This window comes from Suillus bovinus (assembly GCF_016758785.1).
Source record: "Suillus bovinus strain UH-Sbo-P2 chromosome Unknown EDB93scaffold_29, whole genome shotgun sequence".
In the NCBI taxonomy this organism is placed as follows: Eukaryota; Fungi; Basidiomycota; class Agaricomycetes; order Boletales; family Suillaceae; genus Suillus; species Suillus bovinus.
In genome coordinates, this window is record NW_024542085.1 from 78,831 (window position 1) to 100,659 (window position 21,829).

Sequence of the window (21,829 nt, forward strand, 5' to 3'; positions counted from 1 at the left end):
ACGACTGTCTGGTGTACTAGCAAGAAGATTTCAGGAACCACGGAATGATAGTGGCTGGTCTATTCTAGTAAAATTATTGCATTTGATTTAAAAGCTGACTTACATGTGTACCTCCATCGCCATCGTCAGCATCAACGCTGAGCTCTGAGCAGCGTCGTCCGAGGTCATATATTGGCCGGGAGTCACGGTATGTCATATCATTTGTGGAATTGCAGTTTTCGGGTTTCTGATAATGCGTACATTGCAATGTAGAAGAAAATGGTAAACCACCATATGGTACCATTCCGGAAAATCATGGTGCCTTGTGGAACCTTATCATTTATCGTTTCCTTACACGAGACGTGAAGGTGGTCATGCGTTGGTTTAATTTTGGGAGAGATGTAAAGTTCTGGTATTATCCAGTACATTGTAGACTTGACTGATGTGTCCATAAGCAACTCGTTGCGCCAATGAAATGGTTCGAATACCTAAACACCGACTGACTGCGTTTTGGCATCATTCGATCTGCCGATAGAATCACATTCTCCGGCGTGCCCCTGTATCTCTCTGTAAGGGATCCCAGATATGTTGTCGTAAACATTATCGGCCGTGGGTGCACGTACGTGAAAATCCATTCAACTTGACACTCTTAGGGTCGCAGCATGACAAGCACCGGTTCATGCTATAACCGACTAAAAGTCAGTTCAAGCTGAGTCCTGACAGCTTCTCCTCGATGGCGCAACCGGGTCTCATCCAGATCGGAACATCCTATGGAATCCGCATTGTGAAACGTTCTATGCTCCTTGCCCAGGCGTTATCTTCGGCGTCCGGCAGTGTTCAGTGGCAAAGGTGTATATATATCCATACAGGACATTTGATAAGCGGACACATTCTAAGAAGTGAAGAACGCAGTGATGGACCACTTGAGGAGGAGGACGGGCCCGGATGACCCACAAGCGACATCAAAACCGTTAAGGGGCAGTACAGGCAGTGCCGAGGCAGTCAAACATTTCTCCCTTTCGTAATGATATCAAAGATCAATCACGAAATGTAAGAAGTCGACCTAACTAGGACAGTGGGATACATCAAAGGATTCGAATTTCATGATTCCATTCCATCGATACGAATCTGATGCAAAAAATGACACACCGATAGAGCTTCAACTTTCGATGATGAATTCTGATCCCATGCGGCTCCGCTCTCACAACTGGTGAAGCACTGGAACGCCATTACGCGCTGGTATGATCATCAAGCACTCTTCTTGCAGTGAAAGTTCAAACACATAGTAGTGCGCTCATCCGTCACGGAAGGGCCACCGTAGCGGTCTGCCGATGATAAGAGAACCGGCAGCCCCGCGGAATATCTACTCTGTAATGCGACTCGATGCCATGGTGACTTCAGTGGCGGAAAAACTGAGTGAGTACCAACTGAATGATTTGCGGGGACCTTATCAGGGAATCAGAGGGGGGATTATTGCCATAGAGAGACTGGGCTTCGCATGCATACGTGTATGTAAAAAGTGTTTTGAATGACCTTTACTTGGAGCTCTAGAAGCTCAAGGATGAGCCTCTGACCGGTTATAATTGCTAAAAAAAAAATTCTGTACCCGGTACTTACTCACCACCACGCCGTGGAGCTGACATGTGGATTAATTGCTGATCGGTATCTTCAGGCCACCCGCAAGATTGGGATGATTGCTTCTGGATGTCGAAATATCCAACAAGGGAGTAATGATGGCCGCGGAAGATAAGCACTTCCGTTAGATCCATTGAACTTGCCGAGAGGTGAGTCCACACTCAGTTTGAGCAAATCGTAAAACCTACCCCATCAACTTCCCAGGCCCCCACGACTCCGGCTATTGCCAATAGCCATTCCGGATTTGTTCCGACAACCTCAAAAACTTCAGTTCAGTTGCTCATAAAAGCAACAGAAAACTTTCATAAGATGGACCATCCTCGAGCACACTGATTTATTAGCCTCTCCCCATCCACCAAATCGACTTGGCAGGATGTATCACAAGTCCATGTTCCCCGACCTCCCTGCTGTGCCCGAGGCTAATGTCCACCATTTGTTCTTTAATCGACCAGAGCAGAAAGCCTGGCCAGATTATACGTTGTACGTGAATGCAACCACAGGTAAACAGTGGTCGTTCCGTCAATTCGCTGAACGTGTACGCGATGGGGCTACCGCTCTCGGAGCCGACGTCGAGCAAGGTGGCCTCGGTATCTCCCTCGAAAAGGGTGAGATCGTGGGGATCCTAAGCGAAAACAGCCTGGTATGCTTCTATCTCCCTCAGCTATGTATTATCAATCTATATACGCAGAGTCAGGACTATATTGCATTACTGCACTCTCTATTGGCAATTGCTGTGCCTTTCGCCATGATATCGGGGTACTCGACTCCTTTCGAATTCAAACATGCAGTGTCACTATCGCAAGCCACGCGCCTTTTTGTCAGCCCCTCACTACTACCCCTCGCTGCAACATCGGGCCTGCCACATGACCGAGTTTACCTGCTGGAAGGTCACGTCGAAGGTTGCTTGAGTTATGACGACCTTGTCAACCGCGCTCGACGCAATCGGATACCACGCATACCTGTAAAGCATGCCACGCGAGACACTTTGGCGTATCTGGTTTTCTCAAGTGGAACAAGTGGCCTTCCCAAAGGTGTGTGTGCTGCATCGGTTTTTGTATTATAACCGTCTTAAATCTGCCCCGATCATCTCAACAGCGGTCATGATATCTCATGGAAACCTAACGAATTCATTACTTCAGGTCAAGGTTGTAACAGAAGAAGTGAACAAATTCCAGAAAGTAACTTATTCATTTCCTCTTATTCCGAAATATGCTCAACACGCGAGTTAGCCACCCGTATGGAATGGTCTCAATGGCATGCAGGTGCTATTTAACGTTCTCCCGATACACCATACGTATGGGTTGCACATATCGTGTTTCCGGGTGTTCTTTGCGCCACTCACTGTCGTCTTGCTCCCGAAATGGGACGTCAATGCCTTCCTCAGCGCCATTCCGAAGTGTGCAAATTTCTCAATGCACATCTACATGATAGCTCATTCGTTTCAGGTATCGCGCCACCACTTTATACCTTGTTCCTTCCTTGGTCCATCAGCTCGTACATCGCCCTGAGTTCCAGGCCGCTGACTTGAGTACCGTCCAAGCTGTGCATTGCGGAGCTGCCTACTTGCCTGTGTCACTTTCGGAAGCTCTGCTTTCTCGTTTTCCGAACCTCGAGCGGATAGGTGAAGGTGGGCTGCAAATTATCTTTGGGCTTTACATTTTGTTAATCTATCGTAGGGTATGGGATGTCTGAAAGCGTGAGTATTGCCTCGATCAAACGTGTTTCTATGGCAATGACGCTCGCTCCTGACTTATCAGACGATATCTATTGCCAACAAACCCGTTCCCGGCGTGCTTAATGGGCGTGCGAAAAACAAGCCAGGCTCCACAGGCGTACTGCTTCCTGGTATTGAGGTTAAGGTAGTGCGTGAGGATGGAACGCTGGCTGCAGTGAACGAACCAGGAGAATTACACGTTCGATCGGGATGTGTTGCGCTTGGGTACCGTAATAATCCCAAAGCAACCAAAGAGACGTTTGTCGATGGATGGCTTCGCACTGGTGATAGGATACGAATTGATGAAGACGGCGTTTTGTTGTGAGTGTTTTGAAACACTTATGAAAGCCCTTCTGATTGCAGCGCAGTTACGAGGATAGAGCAAAGGTACGAGCTACTGAGGAAAGAAGTGGCCCTCATTTACCTACTTGACATGGTCATAGGACACACTCAAGGTTTCGGGATTGCAGGTCTCTCCCGTAGAGATCGAAAACACGCTCCTGGTACACCCAGATAAACTTATTATAGACGCATCGGTCGCGGGTGTGAGTGGTGGACGCACTCTTGACGAGCGGATACCCCGTGCGTGGGTCGTGTTATCTTCTGAGGGTCGCAAATTGGGAGCTTCTGCAACGGTAGCAAAGCTTGATGCGTGGGTGCGTGAGTCGTTGAGTAAATATAAATGGCTCCGCGGAGGCATCGAGGTGGTCGATATGGTATGTTGCCAGTTTTATTTTCAAAGGCGTTCATGTGCTCATGCAGACCGTCAGATCCCAAAATCACCCACGGGAAAGGTATTAAGAAGGCGACTGGTAGAAAAATATGAGGATGGGCAGAGGGCAGTTATGGCCAAACTTTAACGATTATCCAACGGAAACTTCGACATGAATTGTATATGGTACCTTGCAATTGTTTTATTACATTGCATTATTGAACAATGCGAACTCGGACATGCAGCGTGATAAATCTGATTTTTCAACGGTCGCCGCGTAACTCCATTCATCTTAATATGGTGCTAAACAGGCCTAGCTGGCAGTGAGGCCCAAGGGCTAGGGCAAGGCTAGTGCTTATTGAATTTGGTCATAAGTTGGCACTCCTACGTAAATCATGCTCTCACTACATGGTCCGGCTTCATTTGCAGCGGCAGGTGATTTCTGACCCGGCCCGGGATATAGTCACTGGACAGTTTTCAACCGGTGTCGCGAATCAATTCAACTTGGTTGAACGACCGATTTATTTCGTCGTTTATAGTAACTGTCTCTTTCCCAGTCTGCCCAGAGTTACAAGACGTTCCGACTAGTTCTTGATAACAGAACGACTGCGCAACATTAAAACAAGGAAACAAGAAGAGCGCACACGGAAATCAGCGTGTCATAATGGCTAGACAGACTAAAACAGCCTAGACTCCCTCCATGTGGAGTAGCCTCAGTAGTCAAGATTCCCGACTTTCACGATGCGACTACCATAAACAGTTCCGATCTAATAACGTACGAAGGGTGGCCTAGGACAACGCACTGGTCATTTTCTTATCTTCGTAGCGCTGCTAAAGCCTCGTAACATATCGGTGGTCAAGTATGTACTACAAGTCACTCTTCCCTGATCTGCCAAAGGTCCCTGAATCAAACATCCACCACTTTCTCTTCGACCGGCCTGAGCAGCGAGCGTGGCCAGATTACACATTGTTCGTCAATGCGGCTACCGGCCAGCGGCGTTCGTTCATGGAATTTGTCGATCGTGTCCGCGATGGCGCTACTGCACTAGGTGCCGATGTGGTGCAAGGTGGTCTAGGTCTTCATCCAGAAAATGGAGATCTTGTAGGCATTCTGAGCGAGAACTCCTTAGTGTGTTTCTGCGTTGAGTTTGTAAGGAAATAAACTCATTTTGTCAGGAATATATCGCTTTGGTGCATTCGCTGTTAGCTATCACAGTTCCATTTGCACTGTTCTCATCGTATTCTACACCTCACGAATTCGAAGCCATCAGTTCCCTCGCGCAGGCAACTAGGATTTTTTCCAGTCCCTCATTGCTGCCACTCGCCTTAACCTCAGGTCTCCCCAAAGATCGGATCTACATCCTAGAGGGAGAACGTGATGGTTACACAAGTTACTACCAGCTCGTCTCCTCTGCTCGCAGGAATAACATCCCACGGCTGCCAGTCCGTTATGCTAATAAGGATACTCTGGCCTTTCTGGTTTTTTCCAGCGGAACAAGCGGTTTACCCAAAGGTACGTATCTCTTTTCCGGTTTTAATCGCAGGAGCATGGGCACATCATATGTAGCATTTCTGACCTCGTCATACAGCCGTCATGATATCCCATGGAAATATCATCGATACTCTCCTAGGACTGATAGTACAAGCTACGGAAATGGCTAAAATCCAAGAGCTATGTATTCATCTGACGTTACTTTTTCGTTATCTCAACTCCCCACCAGCCACCGGTATGGAGCACCCCTGAGGGGCTTGAGGTTCGCTTCTGCATCCTCCCTGTCTACCACTCGTACAGCCTCTACTCGACCTGTTTTAACATCTTCCTCCAACCTTCCACGATAGTCATGCTACCGAAGTGGAATATCAATTTATTTTTCGACAGTGTCCCGAAGTAAGTACGATTGATAGCAACTGTGTTACTGATATATATACTTGTGCCACGATTAGATACTGTATCACGACGATAGGCCTCGTCCCATCGCTTATACACCAGGTGGTTCACCATCCCCGTTTCGAAACTGCCGATTTGAGCTCGATCAAAAGCATAGGCAGTAGCGCTGCGCACCTCCCACCTCAACTGGCCGCCCAGCTTTGTGCCCGCTTGCCAGGCATAGAAAGAATTAAAGAAGGTACGTTCCCCACTCCCATCTTGTTTCTTGATTATCGTACTACAACCCACTTATACAGGTTATGGTTTGTCCGAATTCGTAAGTGATCATCCACACTCATCACAACCCCACATCTTACTTCCCGGGGGGTAGCTAACAGTAGCTATGAAACCCCTGCCTAGCATGCTCGATGGACGGGCGAAGAGCAAACCTGGCTCCGTCGGAATCCTGTTCCCTGGTGTTGAAGCTCGTATTCTCCGTCCTGATGGATCTCTCGCGGGTCCAAATGAGGCGGGTGAAATCTTTGTACGCAGGGGCCACATGGTGCTTGGATACAAAGGAAATATCAAGGCGACACAAGAGACATTCGTCGATGGGTGGCTGCGTACGGGCGACCGGATGCGGATTGATGAGGACGGAGTGCTTTTGTGAGTCAATTTGGCGACAGCCGGCATGCTCATCACCACACGATGCTAACATACCCTTTGTAGCTTTGAGGACCGCATCAAGGCAAGCTTGTGTCATCTATGTATCATTATTGACGTTGTCCTGAGCCGTTACAGGACACACTCAAAATTTCGGGGATGCAAGTTTCCCTTGTCGAAATCGAGAACACACTTCTGGCGCAGTCGGACAAGCTAGTCGTCGATGTATGTGTTGCAGGTGTTTCGGGCGGGCGTACCTCAGACGAACGTGTCCCGCGAGCATGGATCGTGCTTTCCCCGGCAGGGGTAGCGCTCGGTGGGAAAGAGGTCGTGGGACGGCTTGATGCATGGGTGCAGGAGCGGCTAAGTCGGTATAAGTGGTTGAGGGGGGGAATCGCTTGTGTGACGACGGTGGCGTTGTTCCCTTTCTTTTCCACTTGTGTTGACTGAACGCTTTGGCAGATTCCAAAGTCGCCAACTGGAAAAGTGTTGAGGCGGCTGCTGGTGGATGAGTACGAAAGGGATGAGAAGGTACAGGCTAAGGCGAGATTGTGAAGATACATGATGGAAATGCGAGGCGCGCAGCTACAGCGGGAGAATTTCGTGATTACATGAGATTTTCTTAAAATATTGGCTACCATTATTTACCCCATTAGGGATGCTCAATTCTAAAACCTCGAGTTCAGTTCGTTTCATTTGACGTTATTTATGCAGTAAATAATTTTATTTCGCCTCCGTAAATTAGTTCTGAGGCCGGAAAAAGGCCGGACAGAGACCTGTCTCCCAGTCAAACATACTGGTTAACATTCTCAGAGTTGGCAATGAACTACGACAGTGATGGCAGACAACACCTTCCCTTTCGGTTCCCGAACCAAGTCCAGCATCAACAACACAATACTACGTCATACAGTCACATATCTGCAAGGTCAGACCACTTGTAGAAACACACTCGCATCAGCAACAGCAACATAGCGACAGCTGGCCTCTGGCCCTCAGAATACCGTAACAACTGGCAGCAAGCGTCAGTAATCAGCAATGTTACTACATAAATAACGTCAAATGAAACGAACTGAACTTGAGGTTTTAGAATTGAGCATCCCTCCTCAAAGTCCAGTGCTAGTGCTTATTGAATTTGGTCATAAGTTGGCACTCCTACGTAAATCATGCTCTCACTACATGTGTTGGAAATCTTGGAAATTGATCTCAACTGATTAGGATGCTTTGTAATAGTCCCAATATAACACGTGATTGGCAAAGCCATTGCAATAGAAGCCACAGTTTGGAATACATATTATAATGACGCCATAATATGCACCTGTAATGGTCATTACATTTCCAATTCCATTATATTTTCAATGATTTTGGTTGTAGTTGCAATTAATTTTCAATATAATGGTGATATTTGGCTTGCGCATTAAGATGGGTTTGCGTTGCACATGTCAATTGTTCCCATAGTATTCTGCCAATTACAACATAAATTTTATTGCGCATTATAATAAATGTAGTTGTACATTATGATCAATTTCGAAATGTCTGTAAATAATTTAAACATGCCATCTATCAAAGCCAGGTGGAGGTGCTGTCGAGTATCTGCAGTGGTATTCATACACGGCTTTGTAGGGTAGTGTTTTACTGGTGCTTGCAAGTCCCGCGTCCCATTCCTTTTCTGCGATTGCACCTCAGGATAAGGTGAGTCATCCTCTGCAAGGGTCAATAGTTGTGGTGACTGTCTGAATCATCAGTATCCAGAAAATGTGATGCAAGCAGGACATACATTTGCAGCAGGGTGAGGAGGTAAGGTTGAATTCAGAGCCTGAGGAGGAGATGTGGGCGAGTGAGAGCGGTGAGTACCCATTTCAGGAGAAGTTGGGGGGTCCAGGATTAGTTTTGGCATGGGGTGGGCTGCGATAAGGACAGCCTCTAGGTCATCTTGCTGAAGACCTGTCAGAGAACCTGGCTTCGATCACTCTGGATCTGAGGAAGGAGCGGGAGATGTAGAACAAGAAGAGCGAGAGCGGGCCATGTTTGCAGCTGGGGAAAGGAAGGAGAGCGAGGAAAGGCGAGAGGAGTGAACCACCACAATGGATAGCATTGGCGTGCAGCTATTATCATTTAACATAAGATGCAATACAGGTAGGTATGAAATATACTTACAGTGACATCAAGAATGTTGAAGCAGATGCTCTGTTCTCCTCAGCGCACACACTTGGCTCCTTCGTTGCCCACTGGGAGGCAGCAATGCAAGGGTCTGCAATTTCATCAAGGTACTGCACACCATTAGTGACAAATTGAGGCCACCGGTGGTGTCAGGACCAAAACACCAGATCTTCCTTGCATTGGCGACATCATCACAGGAGTTGATGGTACCAGCTTTGATTGCCTTGGCATCCTTCATCAAGAGGCATTGCCTTGGTGATCATGGACTCAGCCTTGACAGTTGTATGGTAGCTGACGACAGGGTCAGATACCTTGAGAGGAACACCAGTGTGGTCTTCTTAGAGATCCTACAATAAGAGTCAGACTAATGAGATATAGCAAATGAATAATTATAGCCATTTACCTTCAAGAAAATTTCTTAAAGTGCAGCTCACCGATGGCACCAATGACAATGTGCTCGCTGGTATAAGCAATCCAAGTCTAGTCACAGAGGCCAGACTCCAACAGATGCTTGAGACCTTGGACAAGCTTGGGTAAATCTGCAGCGTTCTTGACCTCAACAGCGACCTGTACGACAGGAGACATTATGATGGAGAACTTCTGAATCATGACGAACCTCATGTTGCAATGTCACATTGACAGTCGAGTGAGATTCTTCCACTCTTGAGAAAGAACTGGTCAATACTGTAACCGACTGTTACGACTTGGATGGTATCATACTATCTGTTGGCGACGCTCAAACAGAGCATGTGTCGTCAATGGTCGAGGACGTCCTTGGGCTAGCCCAAGGTTAGGGGTCTTACTTGGCGAGGCTTCGGCAAGTAAGATTTGACGCCTATGTCCAAATCGGGTAGCTTATGTCAAGCGGGGGCTCGACGATAAGCGTATCTGACAAGGCTTACGACACCCAAAGGTTAATTGTAAGATCTGCGTTAATTAGAAGGACGGAAGTCCGACTAGTTAACAGGGGCTTTGCTCATCGACAAAGTCGATGAGTAAAGATCAAGACTAGAGACTTATCTGCGATGAGCAGATAAGAAAGTAGAATATAGACAGCTGGCTAGGCTGAAGGAATCACTCTTGTTAGGAGTAGGAGGTCAAGAACCAAGTAGATTCAAGTTAAGGAATAAGATACATGGTAGCGAGTTTATATAGAGGAAAGGATGCGTATTAGTGGGTGATAACTCGTACTACCAGAAAGGGAACTGGTCAAAGGGTGATGCTAGAAAAGGAAGGCACATTTGAGGTGAGTCACAGGTGAACCGGAACGTGCAGATAAGAAATGAGTCAAACAACAGAATAGGAAGTGAAACATACAGGGGCATGATCGTGCAACTGCGGAACTAAGTATAAGTACACACGTGCGATTGCACACCAAGTCATAGATCAGGAAAGGGAATAGGGCAAAGAGGATGCAGCGTGCATCGTATCATAGGTTACTGTCCGGATGGTAAGGGCAACGGGGACTGTCCACAGGATCAGTCAGGGGGTAGAACGGAGCATGGGTATGCTTCGTCAGTGAAAGGGTCCGGCCAGATGTACTGGCTCTGCTGGAGTGACAGGTAGAGAGCAAAGGGGAACACGAGGATGACGAAGATAACAAGAGCAAGGTTGGGGTAAGGGTGTGATGCAAGGGCAGAGACGAGGAGGATGAGGAGAAAAATGGTAGGGGCCCAAGCATCTAGATGTTCTTGTAACACCGACGAGACCAACGATTCGGATGATACTAATAGCAGGATGATCTTCAATGCAAAGGCATTATAGTTTAAGGGATTCAGATATGATTCCAACAGTGTGTCAATGGACTAATATAAGTTCAAAAGAGAAACTAAATGCCAGCAATGTCTGTTGCAATGCTGACATAATCACCACACAGAGATTGTGAAAAGTCATGGTGAAATTGGTATACTTATTTGATTCATTGTATTAGTATGAAATATCATCAAAAAGAGTAGACACTTGACATCAGGACATCTGAATCTAAGTTTACTTGAAGAGAGATTGTGAGTAACTGTAACTATTATCATTAATCAGGAGATTCAGAATTTTAAATCTAAAAGTTGGCATAGTAGTATTATTTCTTTGAATGGCCGCGTCATTTTGGGGCGTCAGCATCTCTGCCCTGTAACACATTTGACTTTTTAGGCCGACCTGCCTTAGAACTACTGCTACCTTTCCAATAGTTTCATCTGAATCTGGTCCAGGTCCATGATGAACTTGAAGACTGGTGATCAGCGATGAGTTGCTTTCTGCTGCACTGGCAGTGAGGGTCGACATCATGGTGATAGTCAACAAAGGAGTAGAAGCCTCGTTGGCATCACATATAGCTATATTGCCTGTAGCTTTAGTGAGGACATCAATACCAGCGTTTTCATTGTCAGACAGAGATGGATCATCTTCTGTGTCCACTGCCACTAATCCGAGTTGAGCGAGACACATCTCTTCTTAAAGATCATCAGCAGAATCCTTACTGTTAGTGCTGCTGTGGTCTGGTTCGGTCCGGTTCAGGGGGTCCAGGACGAGAACCGAGAACCGAACCATGGTCCGGTTCTGCAAAATCTTCGAACCCAGAACCGGACCATCGAGAACCGTTCTTTGCGGTCCGGTCCAGTTTTTTTCTGGTCCGAACTCGAACCGAACCGAATTTTTTTCTATAGTGAGCGCAAAAAAAACATTGACAAAAAGCTAGTCTACACATTGAGTAGCTAGTCTAACATAGCCGCAAACTCTTCTGCCTCTGTAGCTGCTGAAACATGACCATTGTGGTAACCTGCCTTCAATAATTGGAGCGCGGAGAATGTAGCTGGGGCCAGTGCATTGCGGCGAAGTGTTGATGTGATCCCCCCGCTAGAGAAAGCACGTTCTGAGGGAACCGCACTGCCCTGAATTGGTAGATAATCGCGCGCAATACGAGATAGTGTTGGATACTGAAGTGAGTGTAGCTAATGAATAGAGTGAGCTCAGAATGTGATAATACAAAAAAAAAATGTACCCCCCACCACGCCACAATATTGTCTGTCTCTTCCAATGGTGAAGTGAGATATGATGAGAGTTCTTGAAGCGGGTCACGGGTGCGATTGTCTGCTGCTTGACGTGCTGTGACAGCGCAAATCCCGAAGGTCAGCTTGACGTCGAGGCAAATGATGTCGAAGTGTCGAAGCCACGGTTCGGAACGGTTCGGGAATGCTGAACCAAAACGGAACAGTTCGGGATGACCAAGAACCAAGAACCATTTACTGGTCCGGTTCTGGCTGATGTGAGAACCATGGACCAGACCAAGGAGAACCGGACCAAAAGTCCGGTTCGAACCGTGGTTCTGGACCGGACCGCAGCAGCACTACTTACTGTTAAGATCATGAGAGGGGCGAGAAGTGCGTTCAAAAACAAAGGTGTTGATATGCTTGATGATTGTCTTTAGGTGAGGCTTCTCCCAGTTGCAGATTAGCAGTTCTTTGAAGAATGCAAAGACCATGCTGTAGTTGATTTGAGAGGTCTTGCCTTTGCCTTCCTGGGGAAATTCCTGGTCGGGTGATAATAGAAAGATGTTCTATTAGACGATGAAAATATAATCAGCCAAGACAAGCGCAATGAATAAAGGCCTAGACTTACTGCAACAATAGCCCAAGCCACAGCCCCAGGTGTTACTTCTGTGACACCCCACTTAACTGCATTGGGCCAAGCACACCCTGTAATCTGCTTTCGTTTGAGAGTGATGTCCTGCCCTTAAGGCAGCAGCTTAGTGTCTATTGATACAGTGTAGATTAGATTTTAAATCTGAATGAAGTGAATGACAGTGCACCTTAGCAATAAGTTGCCAGTTACCAAACAGCGTTTTACGGCTGCGGTTGACAATGTTCCCTAGAAACAACATAGGTGGCAGAGTCAGATATGACTTGCCGGTGTAGCGATGGTCGCGGCATTGGGCTCAAAACCACGTATTTCCATACTCACGTCAACACCCGAAACATATGCGCACCTGTCCGATGCACTTTCGCACATGTCTGAGCCACTCCATATCAGATCCGGCACATCGGACCTTTGGACATCGCATCGGCCGATCACACTTCACGTGCACTTGTCCATCCCGTGTCCTGTCCATCCGAACTAGCCTCACTAGGTGCGTAGTCATTCCCGTGCATGTTTTCTGACATTTGTACCGCGTTATTACATGTCCGCAGCACCTTGTGTCTTATTACATAGGACATCGGACCCGAAATATATCGCTACTATCTTCGCCTGTAGTTTTCCGAATTTCTATGTACTTACTTAAATACTCTGTAGTAACCTGTAGCAATCATCATCCAGTAGTTAGGAGCCGTTTCCCGACTCTGTGGATCACCCAGAATATTCTCGTAGTTCTTAGTTGCATTGCAAAATATTACCATTCGTTCACCGTCATACTCCATCATTTGTTATACTCGCACATACCGCTCGCAATCCGACACTCATTATAAAGTTTCCGACCTATTATCGTGAAGTCCGAAAGTCCGAAATCTCGGACATTGCACTTTGGCTTCGGACATTGGATAAGTACCTTTGGACATTGTTTCGCACCATCGGACATTTTTTTATTTGCATTACTGACACATTTTTAAAAACTAATACCAAACAGCTACCCCTATAGGATCGAACGCACTTGCTCTGCAAGTATAGCAGACTAGGTCGTGCTAAGATCTACCTAAATATTTGTTGTCTAGGTAGTATGATTTCTGCTGAGCCCAGCGGGAATCAGCTTTCTACACCGGCTTTGCCAGTGGTGCCAAGTAGCTGGCAAATCTCAGGTTCTGTGTCATGAGCATATGAGATGGCAAAGTAACACTGAGGAAGCTCAAAAATCTGACCAGCAGCACTCCTGAGCTTGTTAAGCTCAGAGGCATGGCCAGCACAGACTGCCTTGGAGAACTGTAGATAGTGTCAATGGTACTAAGTAAGACATTGCATGATAATGACAAATAAATGTATTACCACATTCGAAAACCGATTCATTGGCACCAGGCGATGCAGGTGCTGAGGGAGCATGTTGTACAATTCTGCCAGAACTGCAATCTCCTGCAAACCTGTAGTAGCATACCGAGCAGCCGTATTGAATGATGGTGCAGGGTCAGGAAGTGTTGTTTTGAGCAGGGCTGCCAGCGGAGGGAACATATTGACCATGAGGCCGTATCATTTTGCACAGACCTTGAGTTCCGCTTTGAAGGCCAGAATGTCTTCAGAAACCACGTCATCCTTCTTGCAGCGACCCTTATTGGCTGATAGTATCTTATTCTGTTCCTCCACAATGCAGAGTCTTTCCTTCAGTGCCTGGTTTTCAAGCTGCACATTCTTGTCCCCCTGCAGACATCAATAAGGCTTCAGTGAGTGATACGAAAGGGAATCATGTACTTTTGTACTTCTGCTTCGTGTCTAGAATGGTGCGGTTTTCATTCAGCTGCACTGGTAGCCTGATGTTGAACAAGATTAGAGATTGACCCTTGAACAACACTATGCATAGATCCAGGCCTCTCATCATCAGATGATTCATCAGCATAATGAAGTTGAGACATGATAACAAGTCTAAGAGGAGGCAATGAAATCAGTGACACTTAATGTTGAAGTGGTGCTCATACCAACTGCACAACACCAGCTACAATTTATATGCAGTTTGGACAACAGTGGGAACATGTCAGACCAGTGCATATGGGGCTTGGTATTGGGGCATGGAAGACAGGTTGTGTGATTAATGATGTATTTGGAACCTTGATAAGCCTCTGGATGACATCAAATGAGTGGCTGTAGACTCGGATCATGAGAATGGACTCATACTTACGGTTGATTTAAAATGAGGATACTGCAATATTACTCTCATCCACCAAAAGCAGTATTGTTAGCGCAAGTGCAGTTGATTTAGGTGGAGGAACAATTCAATGTGCAATGTGAAGTGTGCTAGTCTTGGCACAGATAGGGCGTTGTGATGGAATATTAGTGTCACAGCATTGACACAGTATGAATGAGCCTCCAAACATACCTGGACCATACATAACAACTGCAACGAGCTGCGGTTGATGTCAAGAGACATTAAGTGTATTGGGGCAGACTCATCTGCTTGGGGTTTGTTAGACATGTGAATGTCGAACTTAAGCAAAGATTAACAGAAATTGATCAGTAGTTCCAACTCAAACATCCTGAATCTTACAGTTTGAGAGTCCCTGCCAGATGATTGAAGCTTGCAGGAAGAGTACATAATAAGGGCCCCATTGAGGATACAGTGTGGCATAAATGACATTGGATCTGTTGCATGTTGGGTTGCCAGAGAGATACCGAGCTTACTGGAAGTATCCACACCATAATTCTAAGTCTCCACCTAAGGTCTGTATGCCGGCATCTTTGGTAAAGAATGCATGTGTATTGTTTGGATATCTCCCGCCAAGAAAATGAGCAATTGTACCTAAATACTGATAAAAGCGCGACACACAAATTGGGTGCCTAGATGATTAATTAGACATTGATGGCTGTTAGAACCTGAGGAGTTTGCTTGGTCTGTTTTCCATCAACGAATCCATGCAAACCACTATAATTCGACAGTAGTATTAAGTGGAAAATTGGGGGGAGGAACTTGCTTGATAGAAGTACATACCTGGAGGACTCTGCAGGTTGGGACAGACCCATCCACTCGGAGTTTGTCCAACATTGGCGGCTGTCAGAACCTGAGGAGTTTGCTTGGTCTGTTTGCTGTTGATGAATGCTTGCAAACCACTATAATTTGACAGTAGTAAGTGGGAAATTGAGGGGGAACTTGCTCGATAAAAGTACATACCTGAAGGGCTCTGCAGGTTGGGACAGACCCATCCACTCGGGGTTTGTCCGACATTGGCAGCTGTCAGAACCTGAGGAGTTTGCTTGGTCTGTTTTCCATCAGTGAATGCTTGCAAATCACTATAATTCAACCATAGTAAGTGGAAAAATGGGGGGAGGAACTTTCTCGATAAAAATACATACCTGGAGGACTCTGCGGGTTGGGACAGACCCATCCACTTGGTGTTTGTCTGACATTGGCAGCTGTCAGAACCTGAGGAGTTTGCTTGATCTGTTTTCGGTCAATTAATGCCTGCAAACCACTATAATTCAACAGTAAGTGGAAGATTGGTGATGGGGACCTTGCTCGATAGAATTACATACCTAAAGTTGATCGAATCCATGGTGAACTTCTTCAAGGATACCTGGAGGACTTCACAGGTTAGGGCAGACTCATTCACCCAGGGTTTGTCAAACATCGACACGTTAACTTCAGGCTTTTTCACAATATAAGGTAGAGATTGATTAGTAGTTCCAACTTGAACACCCTAATGCTTACTATTTGAGAGTCTCTGCCAGACAATGGAAGCTCGCAGGGAGAGTACATCATGACAGTTCCATCAAAAATACAACTGTAGTGTTACAATAACATTTACTCCTATTCTATTTTTTTTTCTTCTTTTCTTGTAACCATGCCGCCAACTCTAGACTCATCTAGACTCGGCTATTCTCTTACCAAGCGGGCTGTCCGCACTTCTCTTCTATCTTGATTGTAACATAGATACTATCTTGCGCCGCATGGCGGTTTCACCTATCTTTGCTATCTTGATAGGTTGTACTCTTTTCCTATCCTTGTTACCTTTCTTGTCGCGGCTACACCGCTCCCTTCTACCTATATAAACCCCATGTACCATAGATGTATTCCTTAACTTAATCTACTGGGTTTTCCCCTTGAAACCTGATCTACTAAGGTCTCCACCCTTAGTAGCCTGAACTCTGATTCTAAGACAGCCACTCACTGTCTTAGCCTGAAACCCTTGATTGCGGTAGAAGTGCTAAAACCACTCACCGCCTAGGCAGAAGTGCTAAAACCACTCGCCGCTGATCCTGCATAGAAGCCACGGCTCGTGCAGTAGGAACCACCAGAAACCTTCCTTGTATTAGGAAGGCCGACAAACTGTTCGCCCGACAGGTCTATCTTGACCGGCAACAGCAGAACTATCCCAGTTGTAACAAAAGATTAAGTTCCTCACCCAGTACCTGTTTTCCAACAGTACTTTGACACCATTGATTCGATAACCGCGAACATCCTTGCCGCCGCATTTGGAAACATGTCGGGACCCACCGCATCATCCAGTGCCTGCCGCCACAGCAGCTGTAGCCGCCTATAACAAACCGACTGAAATCAAAATTGGAACACCACCGATTTTCGATGGTAACGAGAAGAACGCCAAAAGCTTTCTGCTCGCGATCACCGCCTACCTTGATATCAACAGTGAAATATACAACACTGACAAGAAATGCATCATTTTCGCCACTTCCTTCATGAATGAAAAGTCGGCACTCCTATGGAAGGAAGACTTCCTGAACCTAGCCCAAGACACCACGAGGCTAGACAAGAACAAGCAACCCATTGGGTATGGAACGTGGGAAGAATTCAAGAAAGCCTTCCTTAAGGCATTCACCACGGGGAAGCAGCCACCGAAGCTTGGATTAAGCTTAGGACCTTCAAGCAAGAAGGATCCTTAGAAGAATACATTGCAGAGATTAGACATCTCTTCCAATTGACCGGCCTAACCGAAGAAGGATCAAGGGTCCACTTCTTTACCGCCGGATTGAAATTCGGAATTGCCAATGCTATCTATAGAGCAGGCAATATCTCGAAAGATCTAGAAGGAATGATCACAACGGCTAGGGAGATGGATAATGCCTATCAACAAATCATAGCGCTAAGGCCGAAAAACCACAGCCAGAATCAGAAGAAGAAGAACCGGTTTGGACCTGAAAGGTACCAACCACGAGGAGACAAAGAAGCCATGGAGGTCGACCGCCTCTCAGAGAAAGAAAGGGCTGAACATATGAGAGCAGGCAAATGCTTCATATGCCACCAGACTGGCCACAGAGCCAATGATAGGGAACATCACCCAAAAGAGAAGAAACCAGCCCGTGAGGCCAAGCATAAGGAGGAAGATTCTGACGACGAAACTATGGACACCCGTAGGATGACTAAGAAGGGGGATTTTTAGAATGGAGGTCTGTATCGACGCCAGTCCCTCCCATTCCAGTTCGCACTGTACATCATGTTGGTAATAAAGAAGAGTTACGTATCCCTGCTACTCTCATCCCAACTAAACGTGCGAAACCAGTCGAAACCACCGTAGTCATCGACTCCGGCGCCGCCGGATCATTCATCAGTACCGAATTCATCGACTATCACGGAATTCGGACCAAGAAACTTTCGAAACCCTTCACCATGGTTACCGCCGACGGTAGTGACTGTCGCGGAGGAAAGATTAGAGAATATGTCGAACTCGGCATCAAGATTGACAAGCGGGTCATGTATGGAAAATTCAACGTGACCAAGCTTTGAACCAAGGACAACATCCTCCTTGGATTCCCCTGGCTGAAAGCCATGAACCCAGACATCAACTGGGCAGAAAACTGTCTCACCCTCAACGAGACCCCTAGATCTAGAGAAGTAGAACTCTGGATAGATCAAGAAAGGAAGGACGCAGGCTTCAAACCGCTTTTCAAACTGAAGCCTTACCCTAGGAAGGCCCCCAAGAATATCCTGCACCCCAAGAAGGTGCCTATCAAAGAACCAGCGACCCCCAAGAAGGCGCTAAACCCTGAACCTCCGACTTCAAAGAAAGTCCTAGCTACTCCTGAGCCTACCCGCCAGAAGAAGGAAGAATTCCGTGCCTCCATCAAGGAGATCCCCGATGAAGATGAACCTATCCCGCAACTGAACCCCGACCCAGACGAAGAAGATGAGGGATTAGAAATCCCGAACTTTGATCAAAAGTATGACGCTTGGATAAAGGATAACTTCGCACCAAAAGTCGAAGATTTGGCCTCCTTTTCCCTCACCGACAATGAATTCCTCATTGAATACTCCCAGGACGCCACCGCAGTACGCCTGATAGAGAATTTGGATTTGGACACTCCCCTCACCCGCGACGGTACATTGGCCTTTGAAACCAAGAAAATGGCAAAACCCCCCTCACTTCCAGAATACCTGAAGACTAGCAACAAGTCTCAGGAATTAGCTATGGAAGGTGAAATTGAGAAGAAGAAGAAAACTTTCGAAGAATTAGTCCCTTCTTACCTTCACGACTTCGCCGACCTTTTTGCCAAAGACGGTCTTAACTCCATGCCACCTCACCGACCCGGTATTGACCACAGGATTGAAACCAAACCAGGATACATTCCCAAATCCTCCAAGCTTTACCCTTTATCTGAGAAAGAAAGGGCTTGCGGTCAAGGCATTCATTGATGAACATGTGAAGAAGGAATTCATCTCCCCCTCGAAATCCCCTCAATCGAGCGGCTTCTTCTTCGTAGGAAAGAAAGACGGATCACTACGACCTTGTCAAGACTACCGGTATATAAATGAATGGACGATCAAGAACGCTTATCCCCTTCCCCTCATTCCACCACTCTTAGCGAAACTTCGTGACGCAAAGTATTTCACCAAGATGGACGTCCGATCCGGATATAACAACATTCGGATTCACCCTGAAGACAGATGGAAGGCAGCATTCACGACCGAATTCGGACTCTTTGAGCTGAATGTCATGTTCTTTGGTCTTTGCAACTCCCCCGGTACTTTCCAGGCCTATATGAACCAAACGTTCCAGCAGGAACTGAATGAAGGATGGCTCATCGTTTATATGGATGACATCCTGATATTTTCAAAGAACCTCGAAGAACATCATGAACGGACACGCCGGATACTAGATATCCTCAGAAAAGAAAAACTATTTCTGAAAGCGGAGAAATGCCTATTCGACGTACAAGAAGTCGACTACCTAGGAATGATCATCAGACCTGGCCAGATCGCAATGGACCCCACTAAACTCAAGGGTATCGCAGACTGGCCGACACCAAAAACCGTCACTGATGTACGATCTTTCCTTGGATTTTGCAACTTTTATCGGCATTTCATCCCTCATTTTTCTGACGTCGCGAAACCCCTGAATAACTTGACGAAGAAGACCCAGCCATTCTGCTGGACTGAAGTAGAAGAAAGCAGCTTCCAAGCACTTAGAAAGTGCTTTATGACGGAACCTGTCTTAAGAAACCCCGATCCTGCAAAGCAATTCGCTATTGCAACGGATGCCTCCCTAGTAGCAACTGGAGCAGTGCTACTACAGACCGATGAAAATGGCGCTTACCACCCCTGCGCCTATCTTTCTGCATCTCTTAATGCAGCGGAACGAAACTATCAGATTTATGACAGAGAACTACTGGCTGTCATCCATGCTCTGACAGCATGGAGACATTATCTCGAAGGACATGGACACCCCGTCATTGTATTCACAGATCATATGAACCTCCTCTATTTCAGATCTGCTCAACAACTGACCCGTCGCCAAGCACGCTGGCAGCTCACTCTGAATGAATTCGACCTCGAATTCCATCATGTAGCTGGAACTAAGCTCGCTGCTCCTGACGCTTTATCACGCCGTCCTGATCACCATCCCACCGAGACCGATAACCAGGACGTTGTCTTACTCCCAGACGACATGTTTGTTCGTTTAATTGATATTGAACTAGAAACGGCTTTGAAGGCCGACGACCCCACGGCAGATCCTATCATTAAAACTGCCAGCGATGCACTAGACGGGTTATGTCTACCCCCCATGAAGTCAGCATTATCTGATTGGAAATTTGATAACGGTATCTTGAAGTACAAGAGCCGTGCCTACGCACCCCCCGCTACCCGAAGCCGCATCCTGCAGCTTCACCATGATCATCCGACTGCCGGACACCCCGGCAGATTCAAGACAGAAGAACTAGTCAAACGTGACTATTGGTGGCCCCAGATGGGCACATTTATCAGAAAATATGTCGAAGGATGCGCAACCTGTCAGCAGATGAAGTCTGACACTCATCCCACTACTCCTCCCCTGAAACCGATCAGCTCTTCCGGTGTTCGCCCCTTTTCACAGCTTTCCGTTGATCTAATCACCGACCTCCCGGAGAGCGGAGGTTACGATTCTATGATGGTCGTGGTAGACCACGGACTTACAAAGGGGGTAATTATTTCACCTTGCAAGAAGAACATCACCTCCGAAGGAGTAGCGCAACTATTTTTCAAGAAAGTTTTCCTACGCTTTGGGCTCCATGACAAGCTCATTTCAGATCGCGGACCCCAGTTCGCATCGAAGTTCTCCAAAGAACTCGGAAGATTACTAGACTATGAAGTTGCCCTGTCCACCGCATATCATCCACAGACCGACGGACAAACAGAGAGATTGAACCAGGAGATCGAGACCTACCTTCGGATCTACTGCCGATCAAACCCTGAAGCCTGGGTACAGCATCTACCTATGGCAGAATTTGTACACAACCACCGAAAACACGACAGCACGGAACACATCACCGTTCTTCCTAATGATGGGCTATGAGCCTAGAGGCATCCCCTACGCCTTTCCCCCTACCGACATCCCCGCGGCCGAGGACCGCGTCACCAACCTCCAGAAAATAAGAGAAGAAGCGGTGTCTTGTCACAACATCGCTATGCAACGAATGGCCGAAAGGACGCACAGGAAGAAGTATGAACCATGGAAAGCTGGAGATAAGGTCTGGTTGTCAGCAGAGCATTTACTGACGCACCTACCCTCGAAGAAGCTGGCGCCAAAACGGCACGGCCCCTTTACCATTACCAAGGTGCTATCTCCCATCACCTTCACACTCCAGCTCCCGGAACAATGGAAAGTCCACCCCACGTTCCATGCATCTGAACTATCCTCCTATCGGGAGACAGAGGTCCACGGCCCGAATTTCATCGAACCCTCACCTGACATCATTAATGGGGTTGAGGAGTACGAGGTAGAAGCGATCCTCGCGCACAAAGGAACAGCGGCACGCCAGTCGCTATCTAGTATCCTGGAAAGGATATTCATCAGCCAGCAACGAATGGGTCAAAGAGGATGACCTAGAAAATTCCCAGACGCTTCTCAAAGCATATAAGAGAAGAATGAAACTCGCTTGAAAAACAGCAAGCCCAAGCAACCCCAGCCAAAGAAAACATGTCCACTGCCCCCTCCGCTCTTACCCTTGACTCCGCCAAACTTCAGAACCATATCATCCCCATTGCCCAGAC

At 46.9% G+C, this 21,829-nt stretch overlaps 4 protein-coding genes across 4 annotated transcripts; 2 read left to right on the forward strand and 2 right to left on the reverse strand.

Annotated features, from left to right (window-relative positions):
- Positions 1-1,987: 1,987 nt before the first annotated feature.
- On the forward strand, positions 1,988-4,188 carry EDB93DRAFT_1226580 (uncharacterized protein; the record flags this gene model as incomplete). Its single annotated transcript, XM_041451225.1, has 10 exons — positions 1,988-2,254; positions 2,309-2,645; positions 2,710-2,792; positions 2,844-3,010; positions 3,060-3,241; positions 3,291-3,310; positions 3,372-3,649; positions 3,697-3,715; positions 3,772-4,044; positions 4,099-4,188. The coding sequence occupies 10 exons, from the start codon at positions 1,988-1,990 to the stop codon at positions 4,186-4,188; spliced, it is 1,716 nt and encodes a 571-aa protein (XP_041307518.1).
- Positions 4,189-4,902: 714 nt separating this feature from the next.
- Positions 4,903-8,642, forward strand: EDB93DRAFT_1337359 (uncharacterized protein; the record flags this gene model as incomplete). Its single annotated transcript, XM_041455360.1, has 18 exons — positions 4,903-5,169; positions 5,217-5,553; positions 5,630-5,679; positions 5,762-5,928; positions 5,985-6,166; positions 6,225-6,244; positions 6,299-6,573; positions 6,637-6,688; positions 6,709-6,981; positions 7,033-7,101; positions 7,227-7,255; positions 7,316-7,495; positions 7,529-7,595; positions 7,942-7,993; positions 8,076-8,101; positions 8,191-8,259; positions 8,338-8,413; positions 8,521-8,642. 18 exons carry the CDS (start codon positions 4,903-4,905, stop codon positions 8,640-8,642), a joined length of 2,313 nt encoding a protein of 770 aa, XP_041307519.1.
- A 1,563-nt stretch (positions 8,643-10,205) lies between these two features.
- EDB93DRAFT_1250550 (uncharacterized protein) lies at positions 10,206-11,166 on the reverse strand (the record flags this gene model as incomplete). Its single annotated transcript, XM_041453028.1, has 2 exons — positions 10,206-10,532; positions 10,900-11,166. The coding sequence occupies 2 exons, from the start codon at positions 11,164-11,166 to the stop codon at positions 10,206-10,208; spliced, it is 594 nt and encodes a 197-aa protein (XP_041307520.1).
- Positions 11,167-12,064: 898 nt separating this feature from the next.
- Positions 12,065-15,902, reverse strand: EDB93DRAFT_1104089 (uncharacterized protein; the record flags this gene model as incomplete). The annotated part of the gene is made up of 13 exons (XM_041447387.1): positions 12,065-12,274; positions 12,337-12,444; positions 12,527-12,585; positions 13,569-13,629; positions 13,693-13,776; positions 13,906-14,058; positions 14,334-14,350; positions 14,732-14,759; positions 15,179-15,189; positions 15,341-15,459; positions 15,521-15,608; positions 15,703-15,821; positions 15,883-15,902. The coding sequence occupies 13 exons, from the start codon at positions 15,900-15,902 to the stop codon at positions 12,065-12,067; spliced, it is 1,077 nt and encodes a 358-aa protein (XP_041307521.1).
- Between the last annotated feature and the right edge of the window lie 5,927 nt (positions 15,903-21,829).